Source organism: Balaenoptera musculus, chromosome 17 (assembly GCF_009873245.2).
Source record: "Balaenoptera musculus isolate JJ_BM4_2016_0621 chromosome 17, mBalMus1.pri.v3, whole genome shotgun sequence".
Taxonomy (NCBI): domain Eukaryota; kingdom Metazoa; phylum Chordata; class Mammalia; order Artiodactyla; family Balaenopteridae; genus Balaenoptera; species Balaenoptera musculus.
In genome coordinates, this window is record NC_045801.1 from 1,470,030 (window position 1) to 1,489,612 (window position 19,583).

Sequence of the window (19,583 nt, forward strand, 5' to 3'; positions counted from 1 at the left end):
GAAGGTGGGGAGAGGGCCGTGGGCACCGGCCAGGCCTGGGCGAGGGAGCGCCGGAGGTATGTGTGGGTCCACCCTGGAGGCGGATGTGAGGGCAGAGTCACTCAGAGAGCGGGGGCCGAGGGCTCTCAGCAGACGGTGGCCCAGCCAGAGTTGCCTCCGGAAGGGCGGCTGTAGTCGCTGGGGAGGGGACGGTAACCGCCAGGAGAGAGAGGCCGGCAGCAGCCCCGGGAGGGGATGGAGGAGAGACCCCGGGAGATGTGAGCTCCCACCCCAAGACACTAAGTGGGGACAGCCCCGTGTGAGTAGGCCATTTGCTGCACCCCCCCAGGGCACCCTTGTCACCCACGGTCCCTCAAGCCTGGCCTGGAGGCCTGATGGGTCGCAGAGCAGCTCCCAGTGGGATGCTGGGGGACGCCCCTGGCTCCGCTTGTCCCTGGTCAGTTGGGCCCACAGACCAGCAGCACCCGCACGCTAGGAGCTCGCTGGAAATGCAGGCTCAGGTCCCGCCCGGGGCTCCGAGTCAGAAGCAGCGTTTTGCTGGGCCCAGGTGGTCTGCGCGCATGCTCGGTCCAAAGCCAGCTTTCAGCCTGTGGTGCCTCAGTTGCCCCATTAAAATGCCTCCCTGCCGGCCCTGGCCCAAGAGAGAGGCCCAGGGGAGATGGCTATGCCTACTCAGAAGAGCTCTGGGGGGGCCGTGTCCCCCCAGACCCCAGGGCAGAGCTGTGACCCCCAGACCAGACCCCAGGGCAGGGCCCTGTCCCTAAGACTCCCAGAGCGGGTTGTCACCCACAGACACCATGCCCGTGCCGCCTTCCTTCTTCGCAGCTCAACCTGGGGCCTCGTGATAACTGCAGAGACAGAGAGGCCAATGGCTCAGCACAGAGGGACAGGCAGAGAGGATTAGGAGACCTTCTGAGAGCCCCTGGGGCCCCTGGGGGCCAGGGCGAGGGGAGGCCCAGGAGTCACGAGTCAGGCTGGCCTGGCCGGCCCAAGCTCATCTCCGGCTAAATTACTAGGTCTGCCTGGCCAGGAAGCCAGCCGTATGAAGGCCCCCGGTGTCGGCTGTGGGGGCCACAGGCGGTGTCCTTTGTCCCCAGTCCCAGCTGGCAGACGCCCCACGATGAGGCCACTCCTGGTGTTTCTGCTTCCGGCTGCGCCGTGCACTGACCTGAGTAAGGGACGCTGACCAGGGTGGGAGGTGCCGGGTAGGGCTGGCTGCGGTCTGAGGGTCTGCGGCCTTAGCCTGGATGGGGGGCTGCAGGGACTGGGGGGAGAGGCCCTGACCAGCCAGGCACGGAGACCTTGGTGTCCCTTTGGGCACAGTTTCTGGCATATCCGCCTCCTGTGGGGTGAAGGGCGCTGGTGAGCGGTCCGAGGCGGCAGAGCTCTGGGCTAGGCAGGGGGACCTGGGCTCCAGCCAAGGTAACCAATTGTCCTGTCTTCCTGGGATTTCTGGGAGGTGGGACTGCGGTGCTAAAACCGGGGGAAGGAATCGGTCACCCCCCTTCAGTCCCAGTTCTGGCCCTGCCTGATGACCTGGCTTTATGACCTTGAACATCAGCGCCTGCTGCTTTTAAGGTCACCGGAAATGGGGCCTGAGGAGTGGGTGGTACAGCCCGTGATTATCAGCTGAATGATTATCATCCGGGGATAATTAGCCCATCTGTGGCTTCCCTGAGCGTGGCTGGGGGGCGAGGGTTGACGGGGAGCAGTCAGCTGTCCGGGGAAGGCCCCGCGGGGTAGAGGGCAGAGGGGAACGAGGCACCTTGGGGATCAGTCCCAGATTGGGGGGGCCGGAAAGATAGATGGAGGGGACTTTCGGGCAAGGGTGTGAGGCTGGTTCCGTGGACCGGGCAGTGGGCAGGGTCGCTTCTCAAAAGAGAGCCTGGTGCAGAGGTGAGGAGCGGGAAGAGAGAGCCGGCGCTGGGCAGGCGCCCCACCGCCTGTGCCCCGGGTCCAGCTGTGGGAGCAGGGGAGGGGGCGAGCGGGCTTGGGACGCCTCTGTCCTCCAGGGCTTAGCGCTCCTGGGAGGCTGACACTGGGACAGCACAGGGACCTATGGAGCATTAACCCATTAATGCTCAGCACGGCCCGAGGACGTAGGGCCTATCTGGACCCCTGTGGGGGAAACTGAGGCACAATAAGGTTCTTGGTCAAGGGAACCTAGGAGTGTCTCCCCACCCCACCAGCACCCAGGACTTAGTTGCACACAGAGGACTAGGGTGGCCAAGGGTCACCCTCAGACACAGAGGCCTATTCTTCTTGGTGAGTTCCAGAAGCCTGACCTGGGAAGTACGGCCTCCGAGCCCAGGGTGGGGGCTCTGGAGGTCTGAGCTTGACCTCCTGCTTGCCCATGGTCCAGCCACAAGCGCCCCAACCCTCCCCATAGGGGGAAATAGCTTTGACATCAGTTGACCCATGTGGGCAAGGACACCCCACGGGGCACCCCGCCCGGGGCCCCCACAGCCCCCTCTCCCGAGCCCTGGCAGAGAGGCGCCCTTTCCTAGAGCACAACCCCATACCCCGTGTAAGGGGCTCCTAGCTTTCCCACCTGCCCGCTTGCCCTGTCGCAGCTCCTGGGTCCCCGCAGGCCTGGCCTCCGCCAGGCTGCACCTTCTGCCCGAGGGTTCTTTCCCCAGATGACAAGTAAAAATCCATTCATCTGTCCAGGCCCAGCTCCAGGGCCACCCACTCCAGGGAGCCTTCCCAGACGGCCCCCACCCTCTGTTAAGACCGCGGTGCCTCTCGGCCAAGTGCCCACAGAGTGTCCGTTGCACACTCCGCTCCAGCACACTCGGGGTTACACGCTGTACCTCGGGCGGCCACCCTTGGACGGTCTCCCTGTCGTGGGACCTAGGGCCGCCTGCTCAGCGTTCAGGGGCGAGCCAGGACCGGACCTTTTGCTGCAGACTCGTCATCGATCGGCCTGGGGTGGGGTGCACCAGCAGGCCCCAGGCACTGAGGGGCAAGGCCTTTCCTTCCTGTTAGTAAACAACCCTTAGCACCTACTGTGTGCAGGCAGCAGTCCTGAGCCTGGAGCCCCATCTTGTAGGTAAGGACACTGCGGCCCAGAGAGGGACAGGGGCAGTGAGAAGGAGGGCCCAGATCGCCTCTGTCCCGGGGGAGCCTGCGGACCTCCACCCACCGCCTATACCCTCACTCCTGCTGCCGGACGGGCACTCACACACACGGGGCCAGCAGAGCGCATCAGTCCCTGCCACCAGATCCTGAGCCCCTCGGCCTGTCCCAGGGGACCAGGAGCACCTCCAGGGGCAGGGGGGAGGAAGAGGAGGCGCTCAGTGTAGCCCCAGGCCCAGACCCCCAGGCCGCCCACCCCAGTGACTGTGGCCGCGAGCCCTGCGAGCCGCTGGCGGAGTGCGCCCCTCCCGACAGGTACCATGTGATTATGCACACCGATGAGTCCCACACCGCCCCGTGGCCCCCGCACGCCCGCCAGCCTCTCCTCGGCCCACCCAGACCCTTGGGGACACCATGCCCTCCAGCAGGAACCCCGCAGTGGGGCCCACCCCGGGGCTGTAGGGGGCAGGGACTACCCGTCCTTGCTTGTGTTACTCACGTGTCCATACAAGGGTCGGTTAAGAGACACTCCTTCAGCAACCCAACAACATTGTCACAGCAAGGCCCCAGCATGGGCTTCCCAGTTTGAGTGAGTCCATGTAAGATACTTGGGAGGGAGGGAGCAGGTGGTCCACGGATTCTGCAAGACGTGGGCATGGAAGGAGAGTGATGCCTGGGACGCCGGGCCTCGGTCGGCAGCCTGGCCGGGGTGGCTCTCCCGGGCTCCCTACCTCACATCATGGGTGGCAGGACCCCTGACCTGGGCACCTCGCACTGTGCTGGGGCCCCGGCCTGCCCTGCCCAACCACACCCGGACCCTGCCTTCTCCAGGCTCCCCCCACACCCCCAGGGCAGGCCCCTCCTTCCTCCAACCTCCCGGGATCCCCTCTTCGGGTCTGAGCAGCCGCGGGCTGAACCCGGGCCCAAGCTCTCGAGTAGGGCCTGCTGGTGACAGTGACAGGCAGGGCCGGGGTGCCGGTGGGCCCCGGGAGGTTACCTGGTGGGCGTCTGTGCAGCAGGAATGGTTGGCCTGGAAGGGGTGGCAGGGATAGGGTGGGGACCTGAAATGAAGGGGGCCCCAGAAGCTGCTGCCCCTCAGAGAGAAGAGGCATGATGTGGTGACGGTCAGTTATGGGCGCTGCGTGAGGTCCAGGAGAGGCTGGCCGGGCAGCTTTGTCTGTTTCTGCGAGGGAACGAGGAGCCCTCTCCCCTTGCAGGGTGCTGCCACCGTTGGGGTCACATCTGCAGAGGCCCCAGCCGTGTCCCCCAGGCTCCCCACAGGAAGCAGGGGCTCTGCCACGCACAGGGCAGTCCAGCAGCCTCACCAGGGGCCCACCCTCTGGGCCACAGCCCCTTGTCAATCCCGATGGTGACAGAGGCCCTAGCAGCCGGGACTCATTACAGGGGGGGCACAGTGGATGGCCAGAGCCCCCACGAGTGCACGGCAGGGCTGGGACCCATGCGGGGGTCTCCCCACCACCCAGCTGGCCATCGGCCTCCTTTCAGCCCAGGGACACCGTGCGGGAGCAGAGAGCCCCTCTGGTGCCTCCTGGACCCTCCCCTGTCTGTCAGGCAGAGAAAGACCCTGCCCAGAGACACTAGCATGTCACTTTCTCAGGGGCTAGGGGACAAGCCCCCCTTCTGGCAGAGCCCCAGCTGCAGGGGCCACAGCCAGGAGCTGCTCCTCCCTCAGCCACCTGGCAGATGGCCCCTGAGCACCTACTGTGCGCCCCTGACTTTGGTCCTGGTACAAGGCAGGGACCACAAGGTCCCTGTCCTCTAGGGGCTTACTGGGGGGAAGTGGCTAGGAAACAGTAAGTCTCAAAGTGAGAGGGACCAAGGGGGCACTGCTTCTCCCCAGCGATCCCCAGCACGCCCAGGACCACCCCCACCAGGTCTCCCTTCACACCCAGGGCCTCAGCTCTTTCACCCTGGACAGGACCAGACACCCTGAGGGCTGCAGTTCCCTCCCTGGGGCGGGGCCTTGCCCAGGCCTGCTGTCTCCGCCTTCACCCCACCTCCCACTTGCCCCTCACTGCCCATCTGTCTGTCCATCCACCTGTCTGACCCAGCGGCACTCCCTGAGTGTCCCCTCCAGGGGCAGCAGTCAGACCCAGCCTGACCATGTGGTCAGGGGGTCCCCCGGGCTGACAAGTGGGGAGGGAGCAGTGAGGCCCCACTGAGAAGGAGGGTGCTGGCAGACCCGGGCAGATGGGGGGCACTGGGGGGCCTGGGACAGCGAGTGGAGGGACAAGAGCCCTCTGGCCGACTCAGCCTGGGCAGTGGTGGGGCGGTCACTCCTCTGCGCCCCCCCCATCCCCCCCAAAGTGCCTCCAGTAGGTCATGGTGCCTCCCCAAGCCTCAGTTTTCTCATCTGACCATGGGGATGGTAGCTGGACAGTCCTGGGGGACGGGGTGATCTTTGAACCTTGGCTTCTGTGGATCTGGTGAGGAGGGATCTGGGACCACAGCCCCTCGGAGGTCCTCACAGCAAAGAGCCAGTCCCTGCTGGGCGCCAGGCCCAAGGTATGAGTCCATCTTCTCAGTCAATCCTCCAACAGCCCTGGCCTAATATCCCATTTCTCAGGCCAGGAAGCTGGAGCTCAGAGCCTTCCAGGGAAGACGTGCCCACACTGGGCGGTGTCACCAGCACCTGCTGTGTCTTCTCAGTAGTAACTCAGAAACGGGTTAGTCACTGCTACCACTGTTACCAAACAGAACTCAGGTCTGCTCACCTGACGCGCAGCAAAGCCAGTCTACTCACACTGGGTTGTGATGAAGGAAAGTACAGCATATATTTGCAGGGTGCCAAGCAAAGAGAGTGGGCAGCTCGTGCTCAAAAGCCCTGAACTCCCCAAAGGCTTTCAGGGAAGGGATTTTAAAGGCAACATTAGGGATGAGGGTTGCAGGGGGGGTGATCAGCTCGTGGACATTTCTCCATTGGTTGGTGGTGAAGTACGTAACTGGGGGATTTTCTGGAACCTTGACTTTCTGGTTCCAGCTCATCTGGGGTCTAGTGCTTGTGGCCAGCATGTAGCCACCATCCTCCACTGGGTGGGGGCCTTAGTTTCCATAGAACAGCTCAGAGATACGCATCAGATTGTCATCTGTGTCCCTTCCAGAGGAACAAGGAGTCCTGTGACTCTGTCGTCCTAATCATTACCTGCTTGAGTCTACTCTTTGGAACTCTAGGAAGGCCAACAAGAAGCGAGGACATGAAGGGGATTGTACCCGGGAGGGCCCCCCAAGGTCCTGCTGGGTTTCTCCAAGAATGCCCTATTATGTTCTATCCACAAAAACACAGCTCCCTATTTAAATAACTGAGCAGAGCAGTGACTAATCATCACGTTAATTGAAGAATCCACTGCTGGGGTAAGAGGTAAAGAAATGCCCCCATCCGGTGTCTGACCTGACACTGCCCCAGCGGATATGTCCACAAATGTGGCCTCCTGGTAGGGGACTGCTGCCCACCTGGGCAAGTTGACCTTTGCTCGAGGCCCCTCAAATGGTCACATTGGCCTGTGACACTCCTGGTCAGGGCACAGCTTCGATCCACCAGGAGCTGGCAGCTCTGTCCCTCTGCTTGGCCAAGGCCTTAGAGGGCAATGTCCTTCCTGCACTGGTGGCTCTGATGGCACCACCCTAAACATTGCTCCTAACTACGCCAACCCAAAAGTGACGTTTATTCAGCCTGCTGTCAACACCACTCATGAATGAATCCGTTTAACCCCAAACAACCACAGAAGTTGGCCCTCTTATTACCCACCTTCTCCAGACAAGGACATTGAGGTGCCTTGAGATAGACCCTCTAGTCCTCTGGGTTCTGGGCCGGCTGCGAACAGGAGTCCCCTTCGGTCAGGCTCACAGGCTCCAGCGCGCTCTGCACAGGACAGGTTGGGGGAAGCAACTCACGCTGACCCAGCACCACTGGGCTCTGAGCTGCCGACAGCGGCATCTCAGGAACCCTGTTTAGCGGCCCTGTCGTGCAGGTATGGAGGCCGAGCCAGTGCCCACGGGGGAAGGCGTCTTACCCGAGCGCCCTACTCACTCCCCAGGGGCCCCTGCCTCCCTGCTAGCACTTTCCCTTCCCCGTAGGGTTGTGAAGCTCTAAAGGCAACTGTGCAGCCTGCCCGGTGTCCTTCTAATCCCATACCCACCATTTCCTAGGGCTTTGCAGTCCCAGAAGGGGACGGGGTGAGGACAGGGCCTGGCATTCCCTCTGGAGCCTGAAACCCAGAGCAGAGAAGTGCCCCCACATGTGCCAGAGGGAGGGGAAGACAGCCTGGGCGTGGAGAGTCACCGTGTCATTCCCTGACCCCAGGTGTCACGTGGGCGCCCGGTCTCCCCAGACTCACCTGCGCACACAGCGGAAGGCTCTTTGGGACACTCACATGTGAGATCCCGGAGCCCAGAGAGGGGCTGTGCCTGCAGTGCCCACGGCCCCAGGCGGCAGGACTTCCCCACGGGCTGGCTGGCTGGGTGGGTGCGCACGGAGCAGGCACCCATGGGCCCTGGCCTTCTCTCCACAGCCAGCCCCAGAGGCATCCTGGTCATGAGGTCCTGCGCCCCGACGTGCCCCAGCAGCACCGTGTCCTCGGACGGCCTGGCCCCCTCCGTCTCCTGCTGTCAGGGCAGCCAGCGCAACAGCAGCGCGGCCGTGGGTCTGATGGGCGGCCATGGGACCCTGGGGCTCAGCGCCTCGGCCAGCCTGCTGTGGGCACTGCTCCAGGCAGCCCGGTGAGCCCACCCGCCATGGGCCGGCCCTGGCTCTCGCCTGACCCCTCTCAGCCTGGACTCAGGCTGCACGGGGTCCATCTGCAGCCCACGCATCCCCCCACAAACCCCAGCGCTGGCGGGAAGAGCCCTTGTCTCCCTGTCACTCCTCCCTGCTCCCCCCAGGCCACACCAGCCCCCTCCCTCAGGGAGCCAGCGATGCGGGAACACCCTCAGCCCTCTCCAGGGCTCCTGGGGCCCCCTGACCATCCCGGAGTGGGATGGGCACCTCGATTCTCCCCAGCACCCTCCATCCCACTTCAGGGGCTTCCCCTGGGGCTCCGAGAGGTCCTGCCTCCCAGGACCCCTGTGCTCCGTGGCCATCAGGTCCCTCCAGCCGCCTCCCGTGCAGGCAGAGGCAGATCTGAGGGTTGGGCTTTCCATGCGCCCCACCGGCCACTCCCGTGCCCACACGGATGCTCGTTCGTCCACCATTGGCCCCTCTTCCCCTCGCTCTCCCACCTTCCCGTCCACTGGTCAGCTAGAGCGTTCATGCATCACAGACCCAGGGGGCCTCCTTCCTGCCTGCCTCCGGGGCTCAGGGTGCTGAAATCGGGGAGGGACGGAGCCTCTGGAAGGCCACTGGCTCCCCTGCCAGCCCCTGCCAGGTGAAGGCAGACCTTTCCCATGGTACCCTGGCTGCCCACTGCGGGGGGCATAGGGACTGGGAGGTGGCCCTACCTCCCCCAGAGGCGACCCCCCAGGATGTTGAGAGAGAAGGATTAAAGCTGCAGGACTGCTCTAAGCTCAGTCTGAGACGTGGGGTCTGGTGAGTTTTCTAGTCCTCAGTCTTGGGGCTTGGACCCAAGGACCAAGGGCAGGTGGCACTTGGAGGGGCAGGTGGCACTTTATGGGGGGCGTCCTCAACAAGGCACATGCTCAGGTGGGGATGCAGCAATGTCCTCTTCTCTAAGAAGCCAACTTCTGTCCCGAAGCCCCTTGGCCAGAGAGGCAGAAACATGCTTTCAGCAAATCCCAAGTTGGGGGCTGACACGGCGCCCCCCGGGGAGCCCCTCGGAGTCTCAGTGTCCCCCAGCATGGGTGGTCAGCTCTGTGCCCACCCCTGCCCGTCCTACATCCCCGATCGGGGCACGCCAGGCGCCCGGAGCTCTGAGTCTCCTCCCAGGGCCCAAGGCCCCCAGCTCTCCAGTTTTGCTCCTCCACACGTCTGCCCAGGGCCCTTCCTCAGGAGCCCGTCTACCTGCCCCAGAGGGAGGAAGGCCCTTCCTGTTCCCGCCAGCCACCTCTCTGGCCCCAGGGCCTGTGTGCCTGGCCACTGTTGGTCCCCTGCTCCTGTGACAGGGCGGTGGTGGCCGTTCCGTCGGGGAGCACAGCGGTCCCGAGAAGTACTGGGCAGCGGAGGTTTCAAGCCAGGGGGAGGGGCCTGCCCTCTTGTGGGACTTCGGCCCGCTGTCTGCACCTTGGGCTGTTTGGGGGACAAGATAGGCTGAGGGTGGCCTGCCTTGAAATAAGGGTGTCAGGATTCCCTCGGGGGCCCTCCCAGCCCCCAGCACAGCCAGGCCTAGAGGCCCAGGAAGAGGTGGTTATGGGGCACGTATGGGGCAGCCGTCCCAGCAGCAAAGGTGGAGCCCAGGGTTGGACCACCCCACCCAGCCTTAGAAGCCTGGGCTTTCTTCTCTTAAGGAAAGTGGAAATTTCCTTTCTTGCCTCTCTTGTCTGACCAACCTTCCCTCTGGGGCAGGCCCCACCCCTACAAGTCCCAACGGAGAACCACGTTGGACGCCACATGAAGACTCATGGCCACCTCCTCCAAGGGCTTCTGTGTTCAGAAGTAGGGGTGGGGCAAGGGGGCTGTTTCCAGATGAAGACGCTCACTCTCCCTCACTACAGATTAGCAAACTGAGGCACGAAGAGCCTTCCTGGACCCTTGCCTGGCCCCCCGGCTCCTGGTGGCGGAGTGGTGGTCTGCACCCAAGCCTGAGTTCTCTCCACGCCCACCTACAGGTGCCCCCCAGTCATTAAATCAACAGACACTCAGAGATCATGTGGGCACTGAGACACCATGGTGACACAGCAGACCTGGGGGCCGTAGCCCGCAAACCGACAAGCAAAGGTGGGCCCGCAAGTTGTGACGGGGGCTCAGGAGGAGGTCGGGTGCTGCAGGGCTCACCGGCCTCTCAGAGGGCGAGGTTGTGGCTATGATCCTGACCACGGGCAGGCAGCCGGACGGCAGGTGCAAAGGCCCGGAGGTAGGGAAGGGCTGGAGGGACTTCAAGAGGACCCCTGGCAGGAAGCCTGAGGGTGGGCACCTGATGCGCCAGCAGAGCAGGGCTCGGGGGCAGCGGGGCAGGGAGGCTGGCTCTGACCCTGGAGCCCCTGCTGCTGCTGCTGATTTAGGGAGGAGCACTCGGGGGGCGCGGGGGTGGGGCCGTCCGTGGAAGGCTCAGGCTGCGACCTGTTATTTCTGAAATCCCTGAATAACAGGGATTTATTAATCCCTGAATAACAGGGGGTGGGGTCGGAGGGCAGGGAGACAGCTGGAGCTCAGAGGGCTTGGCAGCAGGGGTGGCTCTGCAGTCTTCTGGGTTAGAAGCCCAGACCGCCAGCCAGCAGGGGTCCTGGAGCACCAGGCCCTCCGTGTGCCCCGGGCTTCGCAGTCAAGCTGCTTCCTCTGCTCTGGGCCCATCCCCGGGGCTCCTGGGCCTCTGTGAGTCACCTTCCCTCCAGCCAGGGGGGCTGTCCCTGCTCCCTTCTTACATAACGTCCCCAAGTTATGACGGCACAAACCCTCTGATCCCCTGAGCCCCTGGGATTGTAGTCATGAGCTCCTGACAGGCCCAGATTGGGACCCACCTCCCTGCCTGGGGGCTGTCCCCACACCCAGAGTGGGCTGCAACAATATGCAAACCCCTGGACCGGGACTGGTGCCAGAGCCGGGTCCCTGAGGCCACCAAGCTGAGCAGAGAGCGTTGGAGCTGGGCTGTTCCAGACCCCAAGCTCAGCAGCCACCTGAGGCCTGGAGGAGCAGACACCGGCCCCGTGAGGACAGAGTGCCACTAGCTCCCAGGCCACGTGGCTGCTGCAGATGCCACCCTGCTGGCTCCCATTGCCCTGTGCCCGGGAACCGTGTCTGCAAAATGCAGGGTCTGCAGAGAGGCTGTCCACGTCTGAAATCGGGGTCTCACTGCAGACTGAAGACTTCCCCAACACATAGTCCCAATTCCACAGTTTCATCAGCTGTTTCCAAAAAACCTTTTTTTTTAAATTCTAGGTTGTCCTGGCCATGTTTTAGTGGGGCTTAAAGAGTGGCAGCACCCAAAAAGGGGTCATTTCCTGTTCCCAAGCGGCAGGGGACAAAGTGACAGGGGTGGAGGTTTGCCAAGGAAAGGAATTTACACTGCCCTGTGTAAGAGGTACTAGTGCCAAAGACGGACAGACACGGAGCGCATGATTTATGTTAGATATTTATTCCCCTCTTAAGGGTTAGGATCAGTGATGTCCTCCCAAAGCCCCCTTCTCCTCCCCAGTTAACATAATCTTAAATAAAAACGGAGTGTCTGCATGTCAGGTGTTGCAAGTTCCAGAGCTGCCTGCCAACCACCTGCAGACCTAAGGCTCTCCGAGCCCCACCAGGTTTCACTCCGTGGTCTTTGAGAATTACTGTTTTCTCCTGTCAGGGGTAGGTGTGTGTGTAAATGAGAAAGGGAAGAGGAGAGAGGAGATAGAGAAACATCATTGTAATTATTTCCTAGAGGACGTGTAAGTGGAATGAGTAGATGGGTAGATGGTGGATGGATGAATGGATGGATGGACAGATGGATAGATTGATAGACGGATGGAAGATGGATGAATGCATGGATAATAGGATGGGTGGATACATGGATGGATAGGTAGATGAGTGGCTAGACGGATGGGGAGGATGGATGGATGGATAATGGATGGATGGATGGATAATGGATGGATGGATAATGGATGGGTGGACGGATAGGTGGACGGATGCATGTATGCATGATGGATAGATGGGTGGATGGGTGGGTAGGTGTCGGGAGCAAGTGAGGGCAGAGAAGTGAGGGTGGAAAGTGAGAAGGGCCCCGAGGTCACTACCCCAGAACCTATACCCATGCCTTCACGGAAGGACGCAGCCCACACCTGAGGGCTTCGCCCTCATCACCCAGATCCCCAAGTCCCAGTGTCCTCTCAGGGACACAGCCAGAGGAGCTGACAGTCAGGGCCCACGTGGGGCTCCGTGGAGAGGTGCCCTGTGCTGGTCCTCGGAGCTGCTGTGAGCAGGGGTCCTGTGAGGCCTCTCTCAGGGGGGGTTGGTCTCTCTTGGCCCTAGGGCTCCTGCCCAGCCACTCCTGGCGACAGGCTGTGCTTCGAGGCAGGGAAGCGCTGCCCACGTGGCTACTCCCTGGATTTTCGGCCTGGCAGAGCAGGAAAGAAGGGCCCCGCGTGTATGAGAGGCCAGCGCAGAGGGGCAGAGCCGGCCTTGGACCCCAGCCCCCAGCCCAGCCCAAGGATATTAACTGCATCCAGAAGCCTCACCCAGCGATGGGGAGAAGGTGTCTCTGGAGAAGGGCAGCTGGTGGCCAGGGTCCCATGATCTAGGATGGATGGGGCCACGTCAGGCCCTGGGCAGTTGGTGAGAGAGACCCACATCTAGGCCTGCGGCCCTGGGTGTAAAGGCAACTCTCCTGCACCAGGAGGGAGGAGTGGAGAGGCCTGGGTGAGGGTTAGAGCCCCAGGCTGGGGGGCCAGGCCCCGCTCTGGCTCCCACTCACTGACTGGGTGACCCTGGGCAAGGCCCTACCCTCTGTATGTCAGCTGAGGCCCTGTATGCATGCATGTGTGTGACTTACAGGAACAGAGCAGGCCCAAGGGAGACCCTGCATCGCTCCGCTGCCTGACTCAGGGGAAGTCACCTCACTCCAGCTGGGGAAGACGAGAGAGACAGAAAGGGAGCATGACCCCCAAGGCCACGCACGGCCCCTGAGCCAGACCCTGGCTCCCTCGCCCGGATGCCCTTCCCCACTCCACCCCGGGGAGAGCGCCCCTGGGTCCCTCGGCCTCCCTGATCAGCATGCTCACGTCGGGTACACACACAGCATCACATGTCCACCCCCTCGACATCTCCCCAGCTAGACGGGGGGCCCTGAAGCCTGGGCCCTGTCTCTCCTCGCTCAGTCTCTGTTACACCCTCTGTGCCTGGCACGAGCTGAGTCCTTCTAAAACTCTGTTGAAGGAATGAAGGAGGGGGTGAATGGGGCGCCTTGAGGTGGAGGGAAGTTTGGGGGTGTAGCCAGGGCCGGGGCTGCAGCCAGGGCCGGGGCTGCCCTTATGGTGACCTGAGCTGAAGAAGCCTGTCCTGGCCTGAGGTTTGGAGGCGCCCGCCCTCAGCCCGGGGCAGGCCTGGGGCGGCTGCTGTGCCGCGCTGAGCGGGGCGCTTCCCTCTCTGGGCCACACTCCTGCTCTGCGTAAGCCCAGTGGCCCTGGCCCCTCGCCCATGCCCAGGCTGAGACCAGCGGGAGAGGGCAGGAAGGCAAGGTGCAGGGAGAGGGCCCGGGCAGGAGAACCTCAGCTGCAGGCAGAGGCCTGGGCTTGTCTTGGCGTCTGGCTTCCTGGCCAGCTGAGTTCAGGGAGCAGGCAGGGCTAGCGGGTGGGTGTAGTGGGTAGTATGCCCTCCAAGGCCTCTCCTGGGCGTCACGCCTGCTGGTACAGTCAGGTCTAGGGACCCAGGCTGATAGGAGGGCTCGGGTTCTGGAAAGCAGCTGCTCTCTCCAGCATGTGATGGGGGAGGGAAGGAGGGGTCAGTGGTGACAGAAACAAGTGCCAGTTTCTGCCCCACTCCCGGATGACCTGGTGCCAGCCCGGTCCTCTCTGGCCCTTATTTCCTCACCAGTGAAAGGGGTTGGTAGGGGACGAGTTTCAGGGCTCCTCTGTCCCCTGAACCCGGCCTCTAAGACCGTGGTGGCCAGAGCACTGCCTGCAGGAAGCCCTCCCCGACTGCACCGTCCTGATAACTCCCAGTTCTCTGAGAGCTCCTGTCATTGGAATCACCCACTTTGTCCCACAAGTAAAGTGTATCTGGGGTTGATGTTTCTGCTACGACGCCCCAGGGGAGGCAGCTCGTATCCTTGTGGGCAGCCCTGCCGGGGCAAAGGCCTCCTTCCCACAGAACAGGACCAGCTGCCGCCTCTGCTCCAGTGTCTAGCCCTGCCACCAGGGCACACAGTCACATAAAAGCCTGAGGTGCCTCATGGAGGTGGATCGGGGGTACAGGGCCCCCTCCAGCCCCACATGCGGGGAGCCCGCTGCCCAGCGCCCTCACGCCCAGACCTCCACTCCCAGTCGGCCCGACATCCCTGGATCCCGCAGCGCCACCGGCCCGACAGGAAACCTAATCCCCCAAACCTGTTTTTCCAGCAGCTTCCATGACCGTTGTCCCAAGTAGTCGCCACTCCCCACCTGCCATCCGCCACCCCTTGCCAGTTGCCACCCTGTCGCTGAGCCCTGTGCCCTGCTTCCCAGGGCCCCCTGGGCATCCTCCCTCCCGCTCCGGGGGAGACCTCGGAGCTCAGGGTGACTTTCTCTCTCTGGATCAGGGCCCAGGGACCCCCACGTCACCTGCCTTGTCAACCCGCACCCCAGCTGCCTTAAACAAGCCCCAGGGACCAGCCAGCGGGACAGGCAGCCTTCGCGGGCTCAGGAGGCTGATGCGAGGCTGCCTGGGGGGCTCCTGCCTGCCCCCTCCCTGTGCCCCCCAGGATCCTGGAAGGCACCGCAACACCGGCCCTCCACCATCGTGCAGGTCCTGCAGGTCCAGTGACTGCTTCAGGGTGGGCACACCTCTTTGGACCCCCAGCATCATGATATGCACCCCTGACTCGGCAGGGAGGAGGTGAGGCCCAGCTCACGAGCCAGCTTGCCCGGGGGCCTGCCAGGAGGAAAGGCCAGGGGTCTGGAGCCCAGACCTGACCGGCCTGAGCCTCTGCTCCAAAGAGCCTTAGGCTGGCCCAGACCCCCACAGCAGGCGCTGCCCCACCAGACCCTCAGGGGCGTGTCCACCGGCAGGTTCGGCTGCTGGAGGCGGCCCAGGGCTGACCTCCGTCGGTGCCCCGGCCCCACTCGGCGTCATCACAGCCTGCCTCTGTGGGTCCCACCCGCACCTCCCAGCAGGGTTTGCCGGGCACATCGGAGAAGTAGTGGGGTCCCAGGGCCAGCAAGCAGACAGGGAAACCTGCGGGGAGAGGGGCAAGGGAAGGGGGAGCCTATGCGCAGAGGCCCGAGTCCCTCCTGTGAGCACTGCCAGAGGGGGAAGGTGGGGCGGGATCTGCCCGGCACCCCCCAGCCGAACCCCGCACCAGGCGGGACCCTAGGCCTGGCCTGGAAGAGCACACTGCCTTTCAGGACCAAAGCAGACACAGAGAGCAATTGTCACAGAGCAGGATGCCGGCAGCTGCTGGAGGAGGGCCGGGCTGGAGCATGGCGGGGGGAGCACCTGGTGAGGAGGGGTCCTGGGGCCTGGAAAGATGGGAGGCAGGGGTGGTGGAGACGATGGGGGGTTGCGTCTTTGCCTCCACACCACCCCCTCCCCAGCAGTCCAGCCCCTGCCCCTCCTCCAAAGCCCCAGGTCCCGCTGGACTTCACAGCCCTCACCCAGTCGGCGCTCACCTCTCCGCAGGCACATCTGGCATCCACGTCCCTGCCCCGCCCGAGGGCTTCTCTTTCCCCTTCTCCCCCAGGTCCAGACATCTTAGTGAACACTTCACTTCCCCAGGGTCTTTTCCCCAGGATCCCTGGGGGTCAACCTAGCAACCCAGATCCCCCGGGAGCCCAAGAATGCAGGGCCTGAGCCTCCCTCCTGCACCACGCCCCTTGGCCCCAGCACAGCGCTGGGCACCCCCACGGCACCCACACAGGCTTGGGACTCTGTGACCCTATCTGAGGGTGGAAGTCAGAGACAAAGTGACCAGAGCTGGGCAGAGGGCAGAGAGAGGAGGTGAGCTGCAGAGCCAGCTGAGGCCTTTGTCCACGGCCCAGAGAGGGGCAGGTGGCGGGGTGGGGTGGGGTGGGGTGGGGTGGGGGTGGAGCGGGGGCAGGGATCCCTCCAGCTGGCAGGGCAGAGGTGTGCCTCGCTGGAGGGCGTGGGCCAGGCAGGGAGGGGCCGCTTCCCGCTCCTCCCTCCCACCAGCACCTGTCCCAGCTATAAGGCCTCTGGAGAGGAGGGGCTCCCACTGTTCCTGGGAACGCCCGAGATGAAGACAGCCCTGCTGTTCCTTGTTGCCCTGGCTGTGGCTTCTGGGCCAGGTGAGGGGCTGGCTGGGGGCTGGGGGCAGTGGGGAGCCGGACCCTGGAAGCCTGGAGTTGCTCACCTCTAGGCACAGAGAACCTCGGCGTTGTGAACCCTAGAACAAAGTGAACCCCGCATCTTAACTTTGTGGGATCACAGACTTAATATTTCAGAATCAGAGAATCAACCCCGAGAAGCAGACATTCTGAGAAGGAGCGATGCTGGGAGTTGTCTTGAGATGCCTCTCCTGGGGAAAGACAGATACCCAGGGTTCAGCCCCTGATCCCCCTCTCCAGGGCCCAGGGCCCTCCTGGGTCACCCTTCACCCTCCCTCCCGCAGGCTCAGCATGGCCAACCTGACAGCCTCCGGGACCCCAACGCAGCCTCAGGTCCTCACCGTGGGCTGCCCACCAGGAGACAGCCCCCAGGGTGGGGACTGCAGCCAGGTCCTGTGAGCCACTGTTAGCAAATTCCAGAGCCTCTGATGCCCCTGGGGAAGGGTCTTCAGTGCACCACATACTGGCCACCTCCTCACTGGTCCTGTAGGGATGCCCGGCACTGGACAGCTCCTCCGGGTGGGGTGCCAGGGCCCCAGCAGACAGGGACTGTCACCTCCTGCCTCCTGAGGCTGTGTGCAAGATCTGAACCCTGGCGGGGCCCAGGGGCCTCAGAGGGGACTGGCCTAGGGCAGGGGTGGCAGAGGGCTCTGTCCAGGAGGAGTCTTTTCCGGCAGTAAACCCAGGCCTCCCTGTCTCCCTGGGAGGTCTCCCTGGGGCCTGCTGAAACCCCTACACCCTCGCCCCCAGCCCAGGCTCTCCGCTGTCACATATGCACAAGCTCCACCAACTGTAAGGAACCTCAGACCTGCTCAGTCAACTCAAAATTCTGCAGGACCGTGACCAAGGGTGAGCGATCTGGGGGAGGGGAAAGGGGCCCCTGCAGGACACTCCAGGGCTCTGTCCCGGTGTCCCAGGGCTTGGACGATCATCCCTGGGGAGGATGGTGGGAGTGATCTCGGTGACCGTCCGGTCACGGTGGCGATGGAAGCTGGGAACTGGTACTTGGGAGGCCCTGGGGGTCGGAGGTGCTGCCTGGCCTGACCTCGCCCACCCGTCCCCAGTGGAGCCCCTATCTGGGAACCTGGTGGTGAAGGACTGCGCGGAGTCGTGCACGCCCACGCACAACCTGCAGGGCCAAGTCAGCAGGGGGTCCTCGTCCACCCTGTGCTGCCTGAGCGACCTGTGCAACGAGAATCTGGAGAGCGCTGCGCCCGCCCGTGCCCTGCTCACCAGCGCCCCCCTCGGCCTGGCGCTGGCCCTGGGCCTCCTCACCCTCACCTGGGCCCCCAGCCTGTGACCCTCGGGACCGGGGCCCCACCCCCTCCTCTCCCTGGCCTGGATGGGGGCTCCCCTGGAAGGTCTAGGGCAGGGCGGCGGTGCGGCACGAAGAGCTGCTGGCTTGGAGCCGCGCCTCCCCCAGCACAAGAGGACGCCCCTCCCTGAGCAGCGGGGGGAGGAGGGGGGACAGGAGGCATTCGGCTCCCTTCAGGCTTCATATTCATTCTGTTTGGTTTCCGTTTATTTTTCTAACCAAAGCCCTGCACAGGAATAAATGGTTGCAAACCAGTGTGGTCGTGTCTGTGCTGGTTCCGGGAGTAGAGGGGGTGGGGAGGAGCCATCCACACACACAGGCCCCCAAGTCCCCGGGTTTGTCACCCAGGGCCAGTCTTGGCAGCGTGCATGATGCCCGGAGGGCCACCGTCACCCTTCACCCCTGGAGGGGACACGACCCTCCCCAGGCACCTCCTCTGCAGCCCCAGACAAGGAGGGCCCTCCTGGGGGAGGCCTGAGCGGGCGCGCCGGCAGAAGCGTGTCAGTGGAGCAGTGATGGCGAGGCCATAGCTCCTCACCAGGCAGCCACCAGCCTGCCTGAGACCACGCGGTGGAGCCCCTCCCTGCAGGGCCGCCCCGCCCACCCTGCCAGCCCTTCCCCCACCCCTCACGGCCAAGCCCCGCCTGCCCAGGCTCGCCCGGGTCCCACCTTGTCCTACCAGTTGACCTTGAGCAACACCCTCTGCTCGCGGCAGTTCTCTCCCGCTCCGCGCTCCCTTGGGCTGCGATCCGACCGTAGCTCCTGCTGCGGCGGGAATATTCCGAGGACCAGCGCGGCCCCCGCGGTGGCCACCGGAGAGCCGGGCCGTGGGAGGAGCTGCCAAGGGGGGATGGACGCCTCTCCCCTCCCTCAGAGCCCACTCTGTGCCCTCGGCACCCGGCGCCCGGGGCAGGGAGTGGGAAGGCCGGGTCGGCCACTGAGGTCGGACAGAGGGGCGGGGACGCACAGGGCGCGGACCATCCCGAGTCCTCGGGATATCCCACAGCAGGCCGGCTGTGCGGCTGGGATTGGAATCAAGAGGTGGGGGGCAGGGACATCCGCCTCCGGAGAGTGGCCAGCTGGAGCCAGGGAGGAAAGTGCCTCCTGGTGCCAAACTCCAGAGAAGACCCCTCACCCCCACCTGGAAGCCACGGGTGCAGTCAGCAAACTTCCGGGGGCAGAAGGAGGAGGAGGCCGCCACACGGGGTCAGGGAAGGCTCCGCAGAGCGGCCATCCCTAAAGGGACAACCGAGGCCACCTGGGCCCCGGGTTAGAAATCCCCACCAGGTGGAAGAAGTTAACTGCATGATGACCAGGCTGTAGCCATGACATTAGCTGCCACAATTCTGAGAACTGGCCTCAAAGAAATGGGAATAAACCAACCCTGGAAATGAAGATTAACTGTACTTAAAACAATCAAGATGACTGCTGATCAAACCACGGATGACCAATTTCAAGATGACTGTCAGAGCTGCCTGTGCTGTTTCTGCATGGAGCCCCCTCTGTCTATAAAAGCTCTAGCCCACTGATTTTTTTTGGGGTGGGGAGGAGTCGGCCTTTGGACAGGAGTTCCCCTCGCCCTGGTTGCTGGCCTCGGAAATAAACCAAACTTTCCTTTTCACCAACCTGGCCTCTTTATTGGCTTTTGAGCGTCAAGCAGGCAGACCCCACTTTTGGTAACAATGTCATTCATAATGTTCCCTTATTATCTTTGTAATGCTGCTATGGCCTTTCATAAGGCTCCCTTTGTCATTCCTGATATTAGTGATCTGTCTTGTCTCTTTTCCTTCTGAGCAGTCTGGCTAGGGGGTTAAAAATTGTATTGATATTCTCAAAGATCAGCTTTTGGGTTGATTGATTTTCTCTTATTGATTTTCTTCTTCTATTTCCTTGATTTTTTTGCTCTTATTTTTATCATTTCCTTCATTTTGCTTACTTGGGGTTTGATTTACTCTTGTTCTAGTTTCTGAAGGTGGGATCATAGGCCATTGTGTCGAGAACTTTATTTTTTCTCATACAAGCGTTAGTGCCAAAACTTTCCTTCTAAACACTGCTTTAGCTGCATCCACTAACTTTGATATATTGTGTTTTCATTTTCATTCAGTTGGAA

General features: G+C 62.8%; 1 protein-coding gene and 1 long non-coding RNA gene across 3 annotated transcripts; one reads left to right on the forward strand and one right to left on the reverse strand.

Annotated features, from left to right (window-relative positions):
• Positions 1 to 11,315: 11,315 nt before the first annotated feature.
• On the reverse strand, positions 11,316 to 16,859 carry LOC118883737. Of its 2 annotated transcripts, none has more exons than XR_005017087.1 (4): positions 16,185 to 16,859; positions 12,914 to 13,045; positions 12,672 to 12,744; positions 11,316 to 12,236 (listed from the first exon to the last, which is right to left on the reverse strand). It is a non-coding gene; the product is annotated as an uncharacterized LOC118883737 (long non-coding RNA). The 2 variants fall into 2 exon arrangements; XR_005017086.1 differs by having other exon boundaries at positions 12,901 to 13,045.
• On the forward strand, positions 16,017 to 17,729 carry LY6D (lymphocyte antigen 6 family member D). The gene is made up of 3 exons (XM_036830879.1): positions 16,017 to 16,119; positions 16,909 to 17,007; positions 17,223 to 17,729. Exons 1-3 carry the CDS (start codon positions 16,068 to 16,070, stop codon positions 17,456 to 17,458), a joined length of 387 nt encoding a protein of 128 aa, XP_036686774.1. The 5' UTR covers positions 16,017 to 16,067; the 3' UTR covers positions 17,459 to 17,729.
• The last annotated feature ends 1,854 nt before the right edge of the window (positions 17,730 to 19,583 follow it).

Coding starts and splice junctions, on each gene's coding strand:
- LY6D (XM_036830879.1), top strand. CDS start 16,068: ATGAAGACAGCCCTGCTGTTCCTTGTTGCCCTGGCTGTGGCTTCTGGG. Junction 16,120..16,908: donor GGCTGTGGCTTCTGGGCCAG/GTGAGGGGCTGG, acceptor CCTCGCCCCCAG/CCCAGGCTCTCCGCTGTCAC. Junction 17,008..17,222: donor CTGCAGGACCGTGACCAAGG/GTGAGCGATCTG, acceptor ACCCGTCCCCAG/TGGAGCCCCTATCTGGGAAC.